At 41.1% G+C, this 14,272-nt stretch overlaps 1 protein-coding gene across 1 annotated transcript; it reads left to right on the forward strand.

Annotated features, from left to right (window-relative positions):
• Nucleotides 1–7,158: 7,158 nt before the first annotated feature.
• On the forward strand, nucleotides 7,159–8,115 carry LOC311124565 (trace amine-associated receptor 8b-like; the record flags this gene model as incomplete). The annotated part of the gene is made up of 1 exon (XM_084198684.1): nucleotides 7,159–8,115. One exon carries the CDS (start codon nucleotides 7,159–7,161, stop codon nucleotides 8,113–8,115), a length of 957 nt encoding a protein of 318 aa, XP_084054810.1.
• Between the last annotated feature and the right edge of the window lie 6,157 nt (nucleotides 8,116–14,272).

The raw sequence follows: 14,272 nt of genomic DNA on the forward strand, positions 1-14,272 counted from the left end.
CTTGACTAGTCTCTCAAAGCACTTCATGATGACAGAGGTGAGTGCTACAGGGCGAGTCATTTAGTTCAGTTACCTTTGCTTTCTTGGGTACAGGAACAATGGTGGCCATCTTGAAGAATGTGGGAACAGCACACTGGGAAAGGGAGAGATTATAATTAATATGCATGCTCTGAGGACGCGGCTAGGGATGCCGTCTGGGCCGGCAGCCTTGCGGGGGTTAACATGCTTAAATGTCTTAATCACGTCGGTCATGGAGAAGGAGAGGCCACAGTCCTTGGTAGTGGGCCTCGTCAGTGGCACTGTGTTATCCTCAAAGCGGCGAAGAAGGTGTTTCGCTTGTCTGGAAGCGAGACGTCGGTGTCGGCTGGTTTTCCTTTTGTAGTCCGTGATTGTCTGTAGACCCTGCCACATATGTCTCGTGTCTGAGCCGTTGAATTGCGACTCCACTTTGTCTCTATACTGATGTTTTGCCAGTTTAATTGCCTTGCGGAGTGAGTAGCTACACTGTTTTGTATTCTGCCATATTCCCAGTCATCTTGCCATGGTTGAATGCGGTGGTTCGCGCTTTTAGATTTGCGCGAATGCTGCCGTCTATCCACGGTTTCTGGTTACGGTAGGTTTTAATAGTCACAGTGGGCACAACATCACCTATTCACTTCCTGATAAACTCAGTCACTGTTTCAGTGTATTCGTCTCAATTATTTTCAGAAGCTACCCGGAACATATCCCAGTCCGCGTGATCAAAACAATCCTGCTCGAAGGTGAACCTTTGTCCCAGTCTCAAATCTCTGGAAGGCTGAAATAGGTTTCCTTCAAGAATTTCCATGTATTTAGCACCATCCATCATTCCTTCAATTCTGACCAGTTTCCCCGTCCCTGCCGATGAGAAACATCCCCACAGCATGATGCGGCCACCACCATGCTTCACTGTGGGGATGGTGTTCTCAGGGTGATGAGAGTTGTTGGGTTTGCGCCAGACATAGCGTTTTCCTTGATGGCCAAAAAGCCCAATTTTAGTCCCATCTGACCAGAGTACCATCTTCCATATGTTTGGGGAGTCTCCCACATGCCCTTTGGCAAACACCAAACGTGTTAGCTTTTTTTTTATTAAAGCAATGGCTTTTTTTATGGCCATTCTTCCGTAAAGCCCAGCTCTGTGGAGTGTACAGCTTAAAGTGGTCTTATGGACAGATACTCCCATCTCCGCTGTGGAGCTTTGCAGCTCCTTCAGGGTTATCTTTGGTCCCTTTGTTGCCTCTCTGATTAATGCCCTCCTTGCCTGGTCCGTGAGTTTTGGTGGGCGGCCCTCTCTTGGCAGGTTTGTTGTGCTGCCATATTCTTTCAATTTTTAAATAATGCTCCGTGGGATGTTCAAAGTTTCGGATATTTTTTTATAACCCAACCCTGATCTGTACTTCTCAACAACTTGTCCCTGACCTGTTTGGAGAGCTCCTTGGTCTTCATGGTGCCGCTTGCTTGGTGGTGCCCCTTGCTTAGTGGTGTTGCAGACTCTGGGGCCATTCAGAACAGGTGTATATATACTGAGATCATGTGACAGATCATGTGACACTTAGATTGCACACAGGTGGACTTTATTTAACTAATTATTTGACTTCTGAAGGTAATTGGTTGCACCAGAACTTATTTAGGGGCTTCAGAGAAAAGGGGGTGAATACACACCACTTTTTCTTTATTGTTTTTTTTCATTTGACTTCACCAATTTGAACTGTTTTGTGTATGTCCATTACATGAAATCCAAATAAAAAATCAATTTAAATTACAGATTGTAATTCAACAAAATTGGAAAAACACGAAGGGGGATGAATACTTTTGCAAGGCACTTTACATTTTCAAGTACATAACTATAGAGAACATACAAAAATGATATGGTAATTCAAAATGTAAGTTTACACACTCCCAAGAATGTCATACATGATGGATCATTAGCTTATACACTAACTTTCACACATCTAGATGGCCGGGTGGGGTGGGTGTGGAGCCAGAGACAGCAGGGGTTCAAACTGATTTTATCAAACAAAAATATACTACATTTTATCTCTGGGACCCTTAGGATTACAAATCAGAGCAAGATTACTGAATGTATGTACAATATTTACCTTCAGAGGTGAATGTATCAAAGCATTTGCCATGATAAGTTTTTGTTGTTGTTGTGCACTCTCCTCAAACAATAGCATGGTACTCTTTCACTGTAATAGCTACTGTAAATTGGAGAGTTTTGTTAGATTAACAAGACTTTAAGCTTTCTGCACATATAAAACATGTCTATGTCCTGGAAAGTTTGCTGTTACTTACAACAGTCATAATAATCACATTAGCGCACGTTAGCTCAACCGTCCTGTAGACGGGATACCGATCCCATGGAGGTTCACATCTTCTCTTTTGGCTAATGCTGTTGGTTTATTGTGCTTGGCATCACTGATTGTGCAACGTGCAGCATGTGAGACACTTCCAGACCATGCCTTAGTATAGAGCTTCACAAAGCCCTTGGCATTCTTTATCAACTCATTATCATCAGCCATTATTGCCAGACATTCCAACATTTCTGCCTCGTCTTTTAGGGAACTGCCTAACTTCACAACAAGTGTAGGAAATCCATAGGTATTTTCACTTTCGTTGAACTTACCAGTTTCTTTGACAGCTTCAATAACTTCATAAAAATTGTCTGGCTTGATGGATTCTAATACAGTGATGAGTGACATTGACTTTCTCAAGGTGACCAACAACCACCCCAAGTTCCCAGATTTTTTGTGAAATATATTGGTGCTGTGTCTTATCGTATCCAAGCCTCTTGAATGAGAACTTTGCATACTCCAAGGTCTCATTGTGATGAACATCTTGACAAGTCCTTCAGGTGTCTCTTTTGGGAGATGAGCCAAATCAGCCATGGACAAAGCTCTTTGCCTCCAAAATGGCTCCTCACCTAATGGACCATCTGATTTGGTGATACATCTTTTCATATGCCTCCATAGCTCCAAGCAGACAACCATGCTTTTGCAATGAGGGAAATATTAATATTTTCCTGTTTCCCCTTTCTTTAATAGTCTTTTCACCTTTAGGGCCCATGTTCCACCGTTGAGAACTTTATTGTTGTGAAGAAACTTTCCTTTATTCCGAAGTTGTTCAAGCTGTCTTCGAACCTGGAGGGGTCTATTTCTATTTCTGAGTTGTCTTTTTCATGCTTTTTGAAATGCCTTGTGATTTTTTGCTGTGGCTTGTCGCAAACAAAACAGAAGTTGTGCTTGTTTTCTTTCGACAGTGAAGATTCTGTATTTAGGTAGGCCTGGGATTGCGACGGTTCACAGTCTACTTGAATTGTAGACTATTTTGTTTGTATTGTGTCTTCTTGACCTTCATCTGATTCCTGAACTTCATCAGAAATTCAAAATTCAGATCTTTAAAAAATCACATTTTCTGAGTCTTCAATATCATTAGTGTAGTCTAGCACGTACTCCTCATCAGATGTACAGGTTTCTTCTCCACTGGATTCCTGGTATTAGTGGCAAGACAATTGAAGCCATATATTAGCAGAAACATAGAACCAATGGAATTGTATAGCCACAATGTTGCATTAGTTGGTATTTTACAAGTGGCCCAACATTTCTAGATGGAAACTTACACTTGAATCCACCCTTTGTATATCCGTTGTTTTGGAGAAACAAGACTTATGCCAAGCAGTGGAACAATCCGTAAGAAAACACAAAATGATTAGTGCTGTATGATCCTTTCAAAACTCAAGACTTCGAAGCATTAGAAGGCTCTTAGTAATCCTTCTTCCCCCACCCCCCATAAAAAAAAAAAAAAAAAAAAAGAAAATAAGGTCATCGTCCCACTGGCTATCATAAGTTGAATGCACTAATTTGTAAGTCGCTCTGGATAAGAGCATCTGCTAAATGATGTAAATGTAAATGTAAATGTTGGAAATCTGATATCCCCCTAGCTGATCATTGTCTGCAGCCGGCTCTGATCGTATTGTAGGTCTAATGAAACATGCAGGGAGATTGAGCTCATCCGTGGTGGTCGGCGAGCCCTCAACCTTCTGGCCCGTAGCCCTGCGTGGCATCGACTGTGGTGGTCGGCGAGCCCTCAACCTTCTGGCCCGTAGCCCTGCGTGGCATCGACTGTGCCACAAAAGCATGCCGAAGTGGCAAAGTCGATACCCACGTTTTTAAACACAGTTATTATTTATAGTCATAAGCATTATTTAGAGTTAATTCTATGAGGGGGAAGGGTGTGTACTTTCTTTTTTACAGTACAAGGGGAGGGTCATGTGAAAATATTCCCAGAATATTTTTGAATTGTCCCTAAATACTTATCTCATCAACTGCCTGACTTTCAATTTTCTTATGCACTGTCCAAATGACATATGCTGTGATCTGTCCTGTAGTTTCTCAAGGCCTTCCTTCCAAATCTTGTTTCGTTCTCTCGACTGGAAGGATGGAGGAGTTTAAGGATGGGGTTTGAAGGGGAGGTGCTGGCTGGCTGCTTACACTCACCGTTAGTTTTGTGTCTTATGATAACTAGCTTGTTGCAAGTCAGAACATTTATCAGAAACACAACCTCTGTTTGGAGTCTCGGCTTCCGAGGCTATGTCTCCTGAGGTTGTGGATTATGGTCCAATCTGAGCACTGACATCACCCAAAACAGTTAGTCTTGAACAGTTATCCTGTTTCCCATGTAAAATAGCCTTTGAGTGACCAAAACATAAACCATACTATATTTTCTCCATTTAAATGGTCAGTTGAGAAAATGTACCTTTTCTCTGATGTCTAACTACAGTGGGGGAAAAAAGTATTTAGTCAGCCACCAATTGTGCAAGTTCTCCCACTTAAAAAGATGAGAGAGGCCTGTAATTTTCATCCTAGGTACACGTCAACTATGACAGACAAATTGAGGGAAAAAAAATCCAGAAAATCACATTGTAGGATTTTTTATGAATTTATTTGCAAATTATGGTGGAAAATAAGTATTTGGTCACCTACAAACAAGCAAGATTTCTGGCTCTCACAGACCTGTAACTTCTTCTTTAAGAGGCTCCTCTGTCCTCCACTCGTTACCTGTATTAATGGACCTGTTTGAACTTGTTATCAGTATAAAAGACACCTGTCCACAACCTCAAACAGTCAAACTCCACTATGGCCAAGACCAAAGAGCTGTCAAAGGACACCAGAAACAAAAGTGTAGACCTGCACCAGGCTGGGAAGACTGAATCTGCAATAGGTAAGCAGCTTGGTTTGAAGAAATCAACTGTGGGAGCAATTATTAGGAAATGGAAGACATACAAGACCACTGATAATCTCCCTCGATCTGGGGCTCCACGCAAGATCTCACCCCGTGGGGTCAAAATGATCACAAGAACGGTGAGCAAAAATCCCAGAACCACACGGGGGGACCTAGTGAATGACCTGCAGAGAGCTGGGACCAAAGTAACAAAGCCTACCATCAGTAACACACTACGCCGCCAGGGACTCAAATCCTGCAGTGCCAGACGTGTCCCCCTGCTTAAGCCAGTACATGTCCAGGCCCGTCTGAAGTTTGCTAGAGTGCATTTGGATGATCCAGAAGAGGATTGGGAGAATGTCATATGGACAGATGAAACCAAAATAGAACTTTTTGGTAAAAACTCAACTCGTCGTGTTTGGAGGACAAAGAATGCTGAGTTGCATCCAAATAACCCCATACCTACTGTGAAACATGGGGGTGGAAACATCATGCTTTGGGGCTGTTTTTCTGCAAAGGGACCAGGACGACTGATCCGTGTAAAGGAAAGAATGAATGGGGCCATGTATCGTGAGATTTTGAGTGAAAACCTCCTTCCATCAGCAAGGGCATTGAAGATGAAATGTGGCTGGGTCTTTCAGCATGACAATGATCCCAAACACACCGCCCGGGCAACAAAGGAGTGGCTTCGTAAGAAGCATTTCAAGGTCCTGGAGTGGCCTAGCCAGTCTCCAGATCTCAACCCCATAGACAATCTTTGGAGGGAGTTGAAAGTCCGTGTTGCCCAGCGACAGCCCCAAAACATCACTGCTTTAGAGGAGATCTGCATGGAGGAATGGGCCAAAATACCAGCAACAGTGTGTGAAAACCTTGTGAAGACTTACAGAAAACGTTTGACCTGTGTCATTGCCAACAAAGGGTATATAACAAAGTATTGAGAAACTTTTGTTATTGACCAAATACTTATTTTCCACCATAATTTGCAAATAAAATCATACAATGTGAATTTCTGGATTTTTTTCTTCTCATTTTGTCTGTCATAGTTGACGTGTACCTATGATGGAACTTACAGGCCTCTCTCATCTTTTCAAGTGGGAGAACTTGCACAATTGGCAGCTGACTAAATACTTTTTTTCCCCACTGTATATATAGATTTTTTTTGTTGTTGACATTTTAGTCACTTAGTAGACACTCTTATCCAGAGCGACTTAAAGGAGCAATTAGGGTTAAGTGCAAGGGCACATCGACAGATTTTTCACCTGGTCGGCTTGGGGATTAGAACCAGTGACCTTTCGGTTACTGGCACAATGCTCTTAACCACTAAGCTACCTGCCGCCCCATAAATACTACCAGTTAAATGTTTTAGAACACCTACTCATTCAAGGGTTTTCTTTATTTTTACTAATTTCTACATTGTAGTATAATAGTGAAGACATCTAAACTATGGAAGAAAACATTTGGAATCATGTAGTAACCAGAAAACTGTTATACAAATCAAAATTACAGGCCTCTCTCATCTTTTTAAGTGGGAGAACTTGCACAATTGTTGGCTGACTAAATACTTTTTTTCCCCACTGTATCAGTAAGAATGAATGACAGGCTAGGTGGCCATAGCAACATACAATCTTGTTTTACATTACATCATGCTTTCACAAATTATTTGTTCATTTCTGTGCTCACTGTGTGTGTGTGTGTGTGTGTGTGTGTGTGTGTGTGTGTGTGTGTGTGTGTGTGTGTGTGTGTGTGTGTGTGTGTGTGTGTGTGTGTGTGTCAGAGAGACGCTGGGGAGGGGAGTGTGTGTCAGTCATTCAGGGATAAATAGAGAGGCAGAGCTCAGAGTTTGTCAGAAGGCTGACCTGACAGGGTCACACACAGGACCAAGCAGGAGCAGGACCTCAGCATTTGGACCCTTTATTACAAATGGAGACACAGGAAGATGTTCAATACTGTTTTCAAGACAGAAACTCTTCTTGCAGAAAGTCTTCGCTATCGACATATATCTACATAACACTGTACATCTTCTTCTCATTGATTTCAGTAGTCACAGTATTTTTGAACATACTGGTGATCATCTCCATCTCTCACTTCAAGCAGCTCCACACTCCAACCAACCTGCTCATCCTCTCTCTGGCTGTGGCAGATCTCCTGGTGGGACTGATTGTGATACCAGTAACGACTGTAGCATTAATGGAACCATGCTGGGATTTTGGGGAATATTTCTGTGGGTTTTATTTCTATATCAGTTTTTTGTGTTCTTCTTTATCTGTGGGCAGTTTGGTCTTGATATCTATTGACCGTTATGTTGCTGTGTGTGATCCCTTATTGTACCACTCTAAAATAACAATAACAAGAATGATGTGTTGTATATCCATTACCTGGTGTTTTTATATCATATACAATGCTGCTATTGCAAAAATCTTTATAAATGTACAGGTACCCAGCAGGTGTTTGAAAGAATGTTTTACTGTAGAAGGGTCAGTCTGGGGTAATAGAATTGACTTTGTAATTACAATGTTTTTCCCGTGCTCTATTATTATAACACTTTATTTGAAAATATTTGTGGTGGCCAGATCACAGGCCAGAAAGGTATTTTCAAAAGAGGCTGCCAGTGTGTCTGGTGTTAAAACTGTACAGGCAAATAAGTCAGAGAGAAAAGCAGCAAAAACTCTAGCTATTGTTGTTTTCACCTATTTAAGTTGTTGGATTCCATTTTATTTTTATGCACTTTTATTTTTAATTGACCAATTTGTATCATTTATCATCAGCTGTCTGCCACTTGCTAATTCCTTAATTAATCCAATAATTTATGCTTTCTTTTATCCATGGTTCAAAGTAACAGCTAAACTTATTTTAACTCAGAAGTTAAGACGTTCATAGTTCCTATGCTTTTATTCCTAAATATGACACACATAGGTTTGATATGTTTTGTAATACATTTGTTGTAATTGCTTCTTTCATGTAACAATACACTGACATTATTCATCTCAGTGTTGTCATCATAGATACATGTGGTGTTGATGCAGAATGATTTGGATGGATTGGAATGGAATGACTTGGAGAAGGCATAAGAGGGCATAAGCTTGTTTTATAAAATACATTGTAGTCATTTAGGGTTGTAAATTCCAAATACCAAAGTCTGTGGTTGTTCCATGTTATTTAATGATAAAAAGTAAGTATTCTAATAGTACATTCCGAGGACGTCAAGATTCATTCTATATGTTGTTTAACATCTCCCTCTAGTGGCTCAATTGGGACACAATGCCTTCATCAAGTGTGGTAAAGTTGAAATGTACAATAATGCATGATATCAGATAACGTCCAAGTCTATCTCAATGGTCTATTGTGTAAGTAAAATGCAAGAATATGCAATCATGGGTAACACTTTATAGTGTTCAGTAATAAACCATTTGTAAGGCATTTACAGTTTGCTCACCATTTATTAATCATTACTCCCACATTTGTTAAATGTTAGTAAGCTAGGTATTTTCACATTGATATATAACTACCATATGCATTAATGATAAAACACAACAGCGCAGGAGACCGCAGCTGACACTTCAACCTCAACATTCTGGGTATGAACACTACAAAAGTTGTTTATAAATGTGTGAATAACTAACTAAAACAAATGTGTGTGTAATGATAAATGATGAAGAAAATATTTAAAGCTTCAATATGTAACTTTTTGGGTGACCCGTCCAAATTCACATAGAAATATGAGTTATAGAGCTGTCATTCTCATTGAAAGCAGGTCTAAGAAGCGGTAGATCTGTTCTATGTAAGCTATTACCATGTTTCCAATTATTAAGTTTAGTTTTGTACTCCTTGGCTGTGTTGCCGACGGCTGTGTAGATGGCTGAGTTAACTTCTTTAGAGCCTGTACCATGTACAAATCATTTTTGGATTTGACATCAAATGTTTAATATGAGGCGACATTATAGAATGCCACCTTTTATTTGAGGTTATATTCATACATAAATTAGAACACCTTATGTATCTAGTCCCCCCATTTGAAGAAGTCATAAGTATTTGGACAACTTCACTTGTGGTGTATTGAAGGGAGTAACCCTTTAAACATAATGTATTTAATGAACTGCTCTAATGAGTGACTACAATCCACACTCACTGCCAACAAACACGAATGTTAGCATTTTCAGACAAAACATGTTACTTCTACTACTTTCAGCATACTACTACAACAGTGTGACTGTTTTGGAATAAAATGTTCATATATTTCCTTTAACATCCTCTGTGTTGTGTGCTTATTGTTTAACCATTGATATGTTCTAGGTCATTTTGAGACCTTAACCCTCCCGTTGTCCTAGGGTCAAAATGACCCGCCACTGTGTTGAACCAACTTTATTTAATTTTGATATTTTTGGGATCTTTTGTGAGAAGGAGGCAGTGAGACTTTAAAGAAAGTATCACTGCCTCCTCCTCACAAATTATCCAAAAAATATAAAAATTAAATAAAGTTGGTTCAACACAGTGGCGGGTCATTTTGACCCTAGGACAACGGGAGGGTTAAGGAGCATCAGGTACTGCTGGAATGTCTACCAATGGCATGTCCATCTTTTTGTGAGAAAATTACACTGGTCACTCAACGTTTATTAAGGATGAATAGTCCTCGCTTTAGGGACTGCAACACAACTTTACCAATGATTTGTAAATGGTTTACAAGGACATTTATTAAACATCTTAGTATTACATACTATAAAAGTTATTATAAATGTGTGAACAACTAGCTTAGTAACACAAATGTGGGAGTAATTATAAATGAATAAATAAACTATTTCTTAATCTATTAAATATTCTTTATTACAAGGTGTTATTATAAAGTGGTACCATATTTCTATATTCATTCTGACTCAACAGCATCTGAGAGCTGCTCTGGCATGACCCCTGACCTGGCAGCAATCTGACACTATGAATCATTAATGCATATAGTAGTTATTTATGAATGTGAAATTACCTAGCTGACTAACATTTAACAAATCTGTCAGTTATGATTTAATAAATGGTGAGCAAACTGTAAATGCCTTACAAATAGTTTATTACTGAATGTTAAAGTTTTATCCATAATTACATATTCTTACATTTTACCATGAACTACTACAATACACCATTGAGTTAGACCTGGAAGTTATCTGATATCATGCATTATTGTACATTTCAACTTCACTTCACTTGTTGAAGACGTTGTGTCCCAATTGAGTCACTAGAGGGAAATGTTAAACAACATACAGAATGATCCATGACGTACTCAAAATGTACAATTTAAAATACTTATTTTTTATCATTAAATAACATGGAACAACCACAGACTTTAGTATTTGGAATATACAACCCTAAATGACTACAATGTCTTTTATAAAACAAGCTTATGCCTTCTTATGCCTTCTCCAAGTCATTCCATTCCGATCCATCCAAATCATTCTGTATCAACACCACATGTATCTATGATGACAACACTGAGATGAGTAATGTCAGTGTATTGTTACATGAAAGAAGCAATTACAACAAAACAGTACAACATAACTATGTCAAACTAGGGAATAAAAACATAGGAACTATACAACCTTAACTTCAGAGTTAAAATATGTTTAGCTGTTACTTTGAACCATGGATAAAAGAAAGCATAAATTATTGGATTGATAAAAGAATTAACAAGTGGCAGAAAGCTGATGAAAAGTGATGATGAATCTAAATTTGATAAAGAAAAAAAGAAAACAGAAATCCAACAACTTAGATAGGTGAAAACAACAATAGCTAGAGTTTTTGCTGCTTTTCTCTCAGACGTATTTGCCTGTACAGATTTATTTGCCTGTACAAACATATCAATAGCATGTAAAGTAGCTAGTTCGCTTTAAAATCGCCTAAGCAAACTGCACTATCAATTTAGGAGTCTACAATTTCACCATGTTCAACCTGCAGATCGATGTGCCTCAGAGACTGGAGTCTAACATTCACAACGCAGATATACTTGTGAGGAGATGGGAAACGTTGTCCATATATTGTCAATGGGCTGCGCGGTGCATTCTGGGTGATTCTGGGACAAGGAGCGCCCTCCTTCATAGAGTGAATGGGAGTCTATTGGGCGCTATCTTAAAAACCCAACATTAGCAAGTATTTCGTCAACAGGAAGTACAACATTACAAATCTTTAATGACCTCGCTATCTGTAATATCGTGTAGCTTTGGAATCGTGACATTACGTACTTTTGAGGAGAATAGGCACATTTCTCGACATACAGAGAAGGGGTTAAGTGACGATTAGCTCAGCAACCGCATGACGCAGCAAGACAATGTGAACGCGATTGGTTGACAGTCGGCTGGGTGGGGCGGTATACGTTCCTTCATTCATTGGATTCCTATCTCCTTTCTATAATATCTCTGGCAACAGCACCATGCAATGCACCCTGGACTAAAGAGGCAGACTGATAGGAAAAATGTGCTAGACCCTCCGTTAAATTACACATTTCTCGAGGTAGGAATATCACTAAAATATGATCAATGGCTCATTCGAGAGAAGACATCCTCCCGAGTTATGACATCGGCCAATATTGAAATCTGATATGTATGAGACATTGTCGCGATCTTAAAGTAGTATTCCTATTAACTTCCAGTGTAGTGAGAGCGACTTTATCACAGTGCTAGGTCATACCGGACAGATTTCTGCCTGTGTCACGTTCGTTCATAGACGGGTCAGACCAAGGCGCAGAGTGATATGCATACATGTTTATTTAAACTTAATAGACACTTGACAAAACATTAAACGAAACGTGAAGTCCAAGGTAGACACAAACAACATATCTTACATGGAACAAGATCCCACAACTCAATCGTGCCAATAGGCTGCCTAAGTATGGTCCCCAATCAGAGACAACGAGCGACAGCTGCCTCTGATTGGGAACCACACCGGCCAACATAGAAATACCCATACTAGATATAAAACATAGAACTACACAACATAGAATATACACACTAGACTGTACAACATGGAAAATACACACCCTGACTCAACATACAAGCGTCCTCTGAGTCAGGGCGTGACAGTACCCCCCCCAAAGGTGCAGACTCCGACCGCACAATATAAACATAACAGGGTAGGGGCCGGGTGGGCATTCCGCCTCGGAGGCGGATCCAGCTCAGGGCGTGACGACCACTTACTCTCCACCTCCCTGTTGCACCCCTGGTCTGGTCTGGACCTCGGTGCGCTGCTTCCCCTCTCCTTCCTCCCACGAAGTACCAAGCCCTGTCTGGACCCTGGTGTGGGAGACAACGAACCTGGAGAGGGGCTGATGTCTGGGTCTGGACTGGAGCCGCTGACCGGAGCTGGACCGGGCACCGCTGGAGCGGACTGCACAGGCTACGGACTGGAGCCGCTGACCGGAGCTGGACTAGGCACCGGTGGAGCGGACTGCTCTGGCTCCGGAGTGGAGCCGCTGACCGGAGCTGGACTAGGCACCGGTGGAGCGGACTGCTCTGGCTCCGGAGTGGAGCCGCTGACCGGAGCTGGACTAGGCACCGGTGGAGCGGACTGCTCTGGCTCCGGAGTGGAGCCGCTGACCGGAGCTGGACCGGGCACCGGTGGAGCGGACTGCACAGGCTCCGGACTAGAGCCGCTGACCGGATCTGGACTAGACCCCGGTGGAGCGGACTGCTCTGGCTCCGGAGTTATGACCTACAGTATTGTCAAGCAAGTTAATGTTTCCGACATTTTCGGACTACTAAACAACTATTGATTCATACTGAACAGAAATATAAACGCAACATGCAACAATTTCAAAGGTTTTACTGAGTTACAGTTCATATAAGGAAATAAGTCAATTTAAATAAATTCATTAGGCCCTAGTCTATGGATTTTACATGAATGGGCAGTGGTGCAGCCATGGGTGGGCCTGGGAGGGCATAGGCCCACCCACTGGGGAGCCAGGCACAGCCAATCAGAATGAGTTTTTCTCCACAAAAGCGGTATATTACAGACAGAAATACTCATCAGCACCCCCCCACCCCCCATCCCCCCTTAGACGATCCCGCAGGTGAAGAAGCCAGATGTGGAGGTCCTGGGCTGACATGGATAAATGTGGTCTGCAGTTGTGAGGCCGGTTGGACGTACTGCCAAATTCTCTAAAACAACGATGTAGGCAGTTTATGGTAGAAAAATTAACATGAAATTCTCTGGCAACAGCTCTAGTGGACATTTCTGCAGTCAGCATGCCAATTCCACGCTCCCTCAAAATATCAGACATCTGTGTGGCATTGTGTGACAAAACAGCACATTTTAAAGTGGTATTTTATTGTCCCTAGCACAACGTGCACCTGTGTAATGATCATGCTGTTTAATCAGCTTGTTGATATGCCACACTTGTCAGGTGGATGGATTATCTTTGCGAAGGAGAAATGCTCACTAACAGGGATGTAAAGGAATGTGTGCACAAAATTTGAGAGAAATAAGCTTTTTGTGCGTAGTAAGATTTCTAGGATTTCTAATTTCAGCTCATGAAACATGGGACCAACACTTTACATGTTGAGTTTATATTTTTGTTCAGTGTAGAACCACGGAGAGTTACTGCAAGTCTCAACGAAAACAGGAGCTGCCTCCACTATTCCAGCACCATTTCAACTTTAACATTTCACATCATCAAATCACCTATGCTTAGTCTAATACATTGACAACTGAAATATACCAAAAACAATTTAGTCCAATCTGTCACGTTGTATAATGATTTGAAGACAGGCGCAGGAATACGTAGGGCTTTTAATTACTCCACCCAACACAAGGTACGTCATGAAAAAGAACGGGTACGAAGCCAAAAACATACATATATATAACACTGGGATGTAACCCAAACAAAAGAGTTAGGTGTAAACCTCCAAACAAATAAACGAGACAAGACCCATAATAACCAGAGCACAATACATGGTACTCACGAGACCAACGGACATCGGACATTAATCGTCAAGGACAATGGGGAACAGAGGGCACATATATATACACAAACTAATCAGGGGGAATGGGAACCAGGTGTGCG

This window comes from Coregonus lavaretus (assembly GCF_964263955.1).
Source record: "Coregonus lavaretus genome assembly, contig: HAP1_SCAFFOLD_1669, whole genome shotgun sequence".
Taxonomy (NCBI): Eukaryota; Metazoa; Chordata; class Actinopteri; order Salmoniformes; family Salmonidae; genus Coregonus; species Coregonus lavaretus.